At 61.1% G+C, this 7,467-nt stretch overlaps 2 protein-coding genes across 5 annotated transcripts in view; one reads left to right on the top strand and one right to left on the bottom strand.

Annotated features, from left to right (window-relative positions):
• Nucleotides 1-1,134: 1,134 nt before the first annotated feature.
• Nucleotides 1,135-5,609, bottom strand: IER2 (immediate early response 2). Of its 2 annotated transcripts, none has more exons than XM_011953188.1 (2): nucleotides 5,478-5,609; nucleotides 1,135-2,936 (listed from the first exon to the last, which is right to left on the bottom strand). In XM_011953188.1, the coding sequence occupies exon 2, from the start codon at nucleotides 2,844-2,846 to the stop codon at nucleotides 2,175-2,177; it is 672 nt and encodes a 223-aa protein (XP_011808578.1). In that variant the 5' UTR covers nucleotides 2,847-2,936; nucleotides 5,478-5,609; the 3' UTR covers nucleotides 1,135-2,174. The 2 variants fall into 2 exon arrangements, with proteins under 2 accessions (XP_011808578.1, XP_011808577.1); XM_011953187.1 differs by having other exon boundaries at nucleotides 1,135-3,089; nucleotides 5,478-5,597.
• Nucleotides 5,610-5,654: 45 nt separating this feature from the next.
• Nucleotides 5,655-7,467, top strand: part of STX10 (syntaxin 10) — a 7,209-nt gene continuing 5,396 nt past the window's right edge. For 2 of the 3 annotated variants that reach the window (XM_011953184.1, XM_011953183.1), the window contains exons 1-4: nucleotides 5,655-5,891; nucleotides 6,133-6,302; nucleotides 6,458-6,552; nucleotides 6,952-7,014. In XM_011953184.1, coding sequence (XP_011808574.1) covers nucleotides 5,857-5,891; nucleotides 6,133-6,302; nucleotides 6,458-6,552; nucleotides 6,952-7,014 — 363 coding nt within the window. In that variant the 5' untranslated portion in view covers nucleotides 5,655-5,856. The remainder of the gene's footprint in view (nucleotides 5,892-6,132; nucleotides 6,303-6,457; nucleotides 6,553-6,951; nucleotides 7,015-7,467) is intronic. The other variant, XM_011953185.1, reaches the window with a different exon arrangement.

Here is a 7,467-nt window from a genome sequence, read left to right as displayed (position 1 = left end):
GACGTGGGTGCATTGAGCTACCGCCTGCGGTGTGGGGCTCCAATGCCCCCACGTCCCCTGGGGGAGTTGGGTGGGTCAGGAATTGGAGTAGGTGGCGCCTTTTAAAAGTCCCCCCACGTGTTCCCAGGAAGGAATCAGGCAGCCGTGGGGGCGAGCTTGGCTGGAGGAGAACGGTGAGAAGCTCTCCTTCACAATCCACACAGGAGGGGAAAGGGGGTGTGGGTTGGGCGGAAGGGGAGCCAAAGCTCCCAGATTCCACCAGCAGACGTTTTGAGGCCAGTCTGCCCCTCCTTCTACCCTCCGGCCACGGGGTCAGTTCCCCTGGGGTCATGGGAAGCCTGTGGCGGCAGAGCCAGCCGTCGGGGGGGCGGGGCGAGTGCTTTCCCGGCGCCTCCCGCCGCCAACACTCCCCGCACCTGCGACTCCTTTGTCTTCCCGACAGGCTCCCTCCCTTCGCCCAGGGGCAACGCCTACAACCCCACTCCTAAACCTACGTGGGGGACATTGAAAGGGCTTTCTCCTTTCAGGGTGGTTATTCTAGAGCTGGGGAGTGACCCAACCAAATAACTAGGGCTCTAATGGGCATTTTTAAAAACCTAAAGCCAGGTGGAGAAACTGCTTAGAGGCCCATTTCACAGATGAAGAAACTGAGGCTGCACGTCCCTGCCTAAGCCACACAGCGATTTCTCCAGGAAGATACGGGAATTGGGGAATAAACAGCCTTTCAAAGCTCACCCGCTTAGCTCCACCTGAGGCTGTAGGGCCCCGGCCGCAGCTGATTCAGTTTGGTCTAGGGGGCGGGGGCGGGGGAAGAGATCTACCACCTTTCAAGGCTTCAAAGGGCGATCAGTCCCCAGCTCCGCTTGGGGCACTGTGTTTAGTACTATCGTCTCAACTCAGAAAGCCCCGACCTCCCTGTCCCGGAGTTGTAGGACAATTTCAAGGGAACCCCCAAATCTGGAGGGGGCGGAGCTCCAGTTAGGGAATGCCCGGGCAAGGAAGAGGGCCCAGCCCTTTCCCGCCCACGTGGTAACCGGTCAAACCGGTTCTTGGGGCCCCAGCGAGCCGCCGCCAGCCCCTGACCCTTTAACCCCGCCCCTCCCCCACCAGAGCAGAAAACCAGACAGCACCGGCTTTTTTACTCAAATAGTCTTTATTTTCCTATCTGACATTTCTAACAAAACGCCAGGTAGACGGAGTTAAAAAGAATTCACCACACGAAAGGTAAACAAAACAGACCCTCAGGAACTCCCTGGCAAGGATGTTCCCCTCCCCAGATTGGCCCAGTTTCACCAGCAACTGGTCTCAGCTCAGCTTTATGCCTTTCCACTGACACCCCCACCCCTCCAACATTCTGGTGATTCAGACCAGGAACTTCTGGGATGATTGTGTCCGCGTCTGAGGGAGGAGCACGCTGAAACCTGGGAACCTACTGGGCACCTCTAATACAGATGAGAAAAACTTCAATGTGAAACTAGATCAGCCCCCGCTCCCACCCGAAGGTGGAGAGGCGCGGGACATTAACCAGCAGCACGCGGGGGTGAAGTGACTCAGGCCACTCTCCTCCCCACTCCCCAGGGCGGGTGCACGCCCCAGACCCTCCTCCCAGGCCCCACACCCACGCAAGGCGACAGGAAGCTCCCCACGCCTGCCCCATGACGCAACGATGACCGCTTACACAAGTATGTTAGCGGAGGGGGAAGGGGAGTGCCTGGAATTCTCCGAGGTTGGAAACGCAAAACCAACTCTTGAAAAACCTTGAAAAGGGCCAGCACTGCCCCCAATACAAAATCAAGTTCGACCCTGAGGAGATCTAAAAAACAAAACAAAAATACAAAACAAAAACCCAAGCCTCCCTTCTCCCAGTCCAGAAGGAGAGCGAAAGGTTCACGTCCCAGTCCACTAAGACAGCACCTGTGGGCGCAGGTCTCTGCGGAAGGCGCCCGCGCCCCCGGCTCAGACTCCTCGGTGCCGTCGCTGCACACTGAAGGCGATGGCTCCCCGCGGACAGTGTCCCTTTCCGGGCCTCTCAGCAGCCCGGGCGGCGGCTTCTCTCCACGGTTTTCGCGGGCGCTCCCCCCGGGATGGAGGGGGGTGGCCTCGGTCTCAGGTCTGCGCCCTCCGGCCGACGGTTCGACGCGCGCTCTGGGCTCCGGCAGCGCCGCTCGGGGTCCTCAAAAGGCCACTACGGCCCGCACGAGCACGTTGAGCATGCTGTCCGCCGGGCGGCAGGCGGGCTTTGCCTCGCAAGCGGGCGGCGCCGTCGGAGGGGCCGCGGGGCTGCAGTTCAGGAGACCGGAGAAGCGCCTCTGCAGGACGCGGGCCAGGTTGGGAAAGGCGCCCTCCGCTTGCGCCGGGGGGGGTTGCAGGCGATCGGCGACTTCGGATGACGCCCCCTCCTCTTCCTCCTTTTCTTCCAGACGGGCTTTCTTGCTCGGGACCAGTCCAGCGTCCCCGCCGTCGCTCAGGCTGCTGCTGCGTCGTTTGCGGCTGACTTTGGCGGGGCGCGCGGCACAGCAGGCGGAGGTCTCCTCGGCTGTCGGCGCCTCCTGCGTGTCCATGGGCTCCGGAGACGGGTGCTCACCGTCGGGGGTCGCTGTCTCGGCCGTGGACTCAGCTTCCCGGGGCGGGTGCAGGCGAGGGTCAGAGGGGAGGGCGGGCGGCAAGGACACCTCGGGCTCGAGGGCCTCTACCTTGGCCGAGAGGTAGAGCTCCCGGGCGCTGCGCATGACCAGCGACAGCTGCAGGCTCCGGTGCAGCCGCAGGCCACCGCGCTGCATGCGGGAGTGATACATCTTCCACACCGACAGAGTCATGATGCGCTGTGCCTCCTTTTGCACTTCCATGGCGACTCGACGGCGACGGCGGCGTGGGCCCCCGGGACGGACAGAACTGGGAGCAGGTGCAATCCGGACAACGAGCTCGCTCACGCCTCTCTCCACGAACCAACCCACGCAGTGACACTGCTAGGACGCTCTGCCCGGGCGCCCGCCACCCAGGCCCTTTTATACCCCCAGTGACGTCACTGAGAAACCCCGCCCAACCGAAGGACGCATCCGGGCTTTCCAACTCGTCGCGGCCAAACACTCCTTAAAGCGACAGAATGCGATTTACCCAGCAGGGAAAGGGGACGGGAACCCTGGCGAAGCTTCCCCCCACTCCACGCTGAGCTCTCTGGGTGGACTCCTTTCTCTCAGCCTTGCGGATGCATCAGCGCCTTGGCCCAGGGAAGGGAGACCGGCGGTGGGGCTCAGGGCCTACCCACATGCTCGCGTCTGGAGGCCCCAGTGGGTCATGGGTGGCAAGTTTCCCTTCACACAGAGAAAGACCCGGGTTCCAGCCTGACCATCCCGTGTGGCCACTGTTCTTAGCATTTACCAGGTGTGTCTAATGAGTGTTTTCTGCACCAATAATCATGCTAACAGCGCTTACTACGTGCCAGGCTAGGTTAAGAGCTCTCCTTTTATCAATAATTCACCGAACCGCAGCCTTCAGTCCTCGGAGGATACTGTTCTATCTGCTTCTTTCAAATGGGGAAACCAAGGCACAGTCACTGGGCCAATATTTGGTAAACAATATTTGCTACTGCTGTGAAAGGGGGCCACTGGGGCCTCCAGCTCTTCGGTCTCTAGCGTACGACAGCCCTTGCTTGTAGGTGGTGAGCCGCCCCGGGCTGCGGGTTCCCGTGATTCGTACCAAGCCATTCACCCGCAGTCTCCTGCGACAGAAGCTCCACGGGTGGGTTTAGAGCTCGCACGGCTGCGAACCCGGCGCGCACGACAGTCCCCATGAACACGTGGCTGCCGCCCCCAAGACCAGGGGGCCGAGTTCCGCCTCCGCGCTCCGGGAGGCGGGGTTCGGTTGGGAGCTGGAAACCCAGCAATGCAGAGACACAGCAAATAGAAAACCTCCGCCCTACCCTCCGCTACGCGCCGTCTCTCCAAGAAATCCTAATTGCAATTTCTCCAAAAAAGGATGCAGACTTGTTCGAATGGCTCCATTCATTCCTGGTGCGGGCCCTTTAAGGGGTGGTGCGCCTCCGGTTTCCGCCCGCACTGGCTCGCGGCGCCTTCCCGCCACCAGCGCCCGCTGACTTCCACTACTAAATTTGGACGGAGTGACGTAGGAGAGTCGCGCGGGCCGCTTCCGGTTGCCCATATTAGGAAAGGGCCCGTGATCGCCTTACCAGGCGGTGGCGGGGCTTCCGGGGGGACGAGGGGCGGGGCTTTGCGCTCCGGACACGCCCCTCCCCATCCCCCGTCTGGCCAGCCCGGGCAGGCTGGAGCCCCAGGCTTCCTGACTCGCATTCCAGCCCTGTGGGTGGGAAGGAGAGTTTCCCTTCCTTCCCTCCAGGGGCCAGGAAGGCGTGACGCCAGGAAAGCACCCCGCAGTGGGTAGGGGCGACCGGAGGGCTCCCACGGAGGCCATCTCCCAGAGACGCTACAGAACGACCCTACATACACAAGAGACGACCCGCTGAGACCCCCTTCATCCCATCTCTCCCCTTCCCAATTATTTCCCCCATACAAGGCCCCCCTCCCAGGTTATCCCTGACCCCTGCCCCATACTGATCTTCTCAGGCCTTGGGGCGCCCACCCGTCCCGCCCTCCCCCCGCACGGTGGGAACTCAAAAATTATTCCCCTCAAAAAACCCTTCCCAAACTCGTCCTCATTCAACAATGGCGCCACACTGCGACGACCTGCCGAAGACGCCCCCGTCCCCGCCCCGCTAACCTTACCACGGAGACCCCACAATGACTTACCCGGCCCAGGCGCTATCTCTGAGACCCCAAGCAGCAACTCTGACGCGCAAGGGGGCGACCCTCCGAGGACTCCCTCGGATAACCCGCCCACCGTCCAGGGGAGACCAGGCCCCCTACCACTCAAAAAAGTGCTTTCCCGAAGCTCCCCTCACCCCCCAACACACAGAGCGCCACTGTCACACACAGGGACGATCCTGAGTCCCTTCGCTGATATTCCTGGCCCGTACCCAGACGGAGACCCTACACACAGAGGGCCCCCCTGGAGACCATCCTCAAAGCCACCACACCTCCCGCGACCCCCAGGCTCGCACCCAGAAAGAATCCGCGCTTCTGAAGACACCCACCTCCACGCACGCTCTCGAAGGTGACCTCCCCCCGCCCCTGGAATATCTGGGACCCCCACTCACGACCACCTCGCCCCAAGGCGACCTCGAGGTGCCCCCAACTTGCCCACTTCTCAGCAAAGAGAGATTTGGAGAATGCGGCAGAACTCCCCGCAGGAGCAGGCCCGCTCCTCGCCCCGCCCCGGCAGGGAGAAGAAAGGACCACCTCTCCCCCAAACCTTGCCCAAACCTGACACTCGGGACCCTGGACTGGGACGATCTCCCAGGTGCCAGCTCAGGGAGTCCATGAAAACGTTCAACGAATCGAATGAGCCCCTTCCCCAGCCATAGTCCCCAGCCGCCAGAGATAAGGGAGGCTACCATTATTTACATTGCCCGTGCCTGGAAGGGAAACTGAGGTTGAGCAGGAAAAATCCGAGGACCTGAGCCTTGAACGGAGATTCCAAACTCGGACACGAACAGGCCCAGCCAGAACTCCGACACCGCCCCCTACGGTGCGGCACAAGAGGGCGAAGGGGCGGGGCATGCGTACCGGAAGCTGCCTCTGCCCACAACCAAGATGGCGGCAAAGAGGGCGGAAGTCTCCGCACGTCCGGCCTTCGAGGCCTCTCTTTCTCCCCTGGCGGTCCCGCTCTCGATGGTGGCGTGACGAGGGGCGGGGGTGGTGGCGCGTTCTCCTCGGATGGGAGAGAACCGGCCCGTGAACCCAGGCCGGGAGTGGGGTTCGGCCTGGGGGGAAGGGGACTGACATGTCTCTCGAAGACCCCTTTTTTGTAGTCCGAGGGTGAGTGATAACGACGGGGGAGGGCGGAGGGTGCTCCGTCCTCAATCCAGCTAGTGCCCGGGTGCCGGCCCCAGCGTGCCCGGCGGGCTAGGCAAGGCCGTCGGGGTGCAAAGTGGGAGGCGCACGCAAGGGTATGTGGGGGTCTCCGGAGTCCCCCATGCGTTTGGGTTTGCAGTCGGGGGCAGAGGCAGGCGGAAGGACCGCCTGCCCCCAGCTGCGCCCGCCGTGCCCCTGCCCGCAGCGAGGTGCAGAAGGCGGTGAACACGGCCCGCGGGCTGTACCAGCGCTGGTGCGAGCTCCTGCAGGAAAGCGCGGCGGTCGGACGCGAGGAGCTGGACTGGACGACCAATGAGCTACGGAATGGCCTGCGCAGCATCGAGTGGGACCTCGAAGACCTGGAAGAGACCATCGATATCCTGGGGCTTTGTGGCGGGGGGTGGCATGGGAGAGCTCACTGCGGTAGCAGGGGGCCTGGGAGCTCGCCCTCGGGGAGGGCTAGACCCCTAGGGAGGGGGATGATGATGATGATATCTGGCTCTGGCCTTGACCCTTGACTCTCAGCCCACGTATAGTGGAAGCCAACCCAGGCAAGTTCAAGCTCCCGGCCGGGGACCTGCAGGAGAGAAAGGTGTTCGTGGAGCGGATGCGAGAGGCAGTCCAGGTCAGGAAAGGTCCTGCAGGCGGGGAGTGGGGAAAGGTTTGAGTGTCTTTTTTCTCTTCTTTTCTTTTCTTTTTTTTTTTTAACAGAGTCTCGCTCTGTCGCCCAGGCTGGAGTACAGTGTTGCCATCTTGGCTTACTGCAACATCCGCCTCCCGGTCTCAAGCGATTCTCGTGTCTCAGTCTCCTGAGTAGTTGGGACTACAGGTGCCTGCCACCATACCCGGCTAATTTTTGTGTTTTTAGTAGAGATGAGGTTTCACCATGTTTGGCAGGCTGGTCTCGAACTCCCAACCTCAGGTGATCCACCCGACTCGGCCTCTGAAAGTGCTAGGATTACAGGTTTGAGCCACCGTGCCCGGCCTGAGTGTCTTTCCTTCCTAATGCTGTCCTCACCTCCAGGAAATGAAGGACCATATGGTCAGCCCAACAGCTGTAGCATTTTTGGAGAGAAATAACAGAGAGGTAAGCCTTCCTGACCCACTCTGTCCACCTGAGCGCCTGGGGGTGACCGCGCCTTTGAGTGCAAGCCAGATCCCTCTGCATGTGTTCACCTGTCCCTTTTGCGACAGTGCCCATGCTCTCTGTGTGCAGTTGTCTTCTTGCTGTCTACCTGCCTGCACTTTCTCGGTGTGTGCACCTGAACTTCTCTGTGTATATATGTCCGTGGGTTCCTCTCTACTATCCCCTCTGGGTCTATACTGGTTTCCTGTTGCAGGGGACGGCTGGGGGCCTGTGTACCTATCGCCTTTCTGCTTCCATGCCATTTGTCCTGTTTGCAGCTGTTTCCAGGACGCATGCCTGCCTTTTGCTCTTTTTTTTTTTTTTTTTGAGATGGAATCTTGCTCTGTTGCCCAGGCTGGAGTGTAGTGGCTCGATCTCAGCTACTATCCCCTCTGGGTCTATACTGGTTTCCTG

This window comes from Colobus angolensis, unplaced genomic scaffold (genome assembly GCF_000951035.1).
Source record: "Colobus angolensis palliatus isolate OR3802 unplaced genomic scaffold, Cang.pa_1.0 Scaffold36, whole genome shotgun sequence".
NCBI classification, from domain to species: Eukaryota; Metazoa; Chordata; class Mammalia; order Primates; family Cercopithecidae; genus Colobus; species Colobus angolensis.
The sequence above is the reverse complement of the archived record's forward strand: the minus strand, read 5'-3'. Positions and strand labels throughout refer to the sequence as shown.

What these genes read in the sequence shown, in the direction of transcription:
- IER2 (XM_011953188.1), bottom strand. Translation starts at nt 2,846, where the DNA reads ATGGAAGTGCAAAAGGAGGCACAGCGCATCATGACTCTGTCGGTGTGG.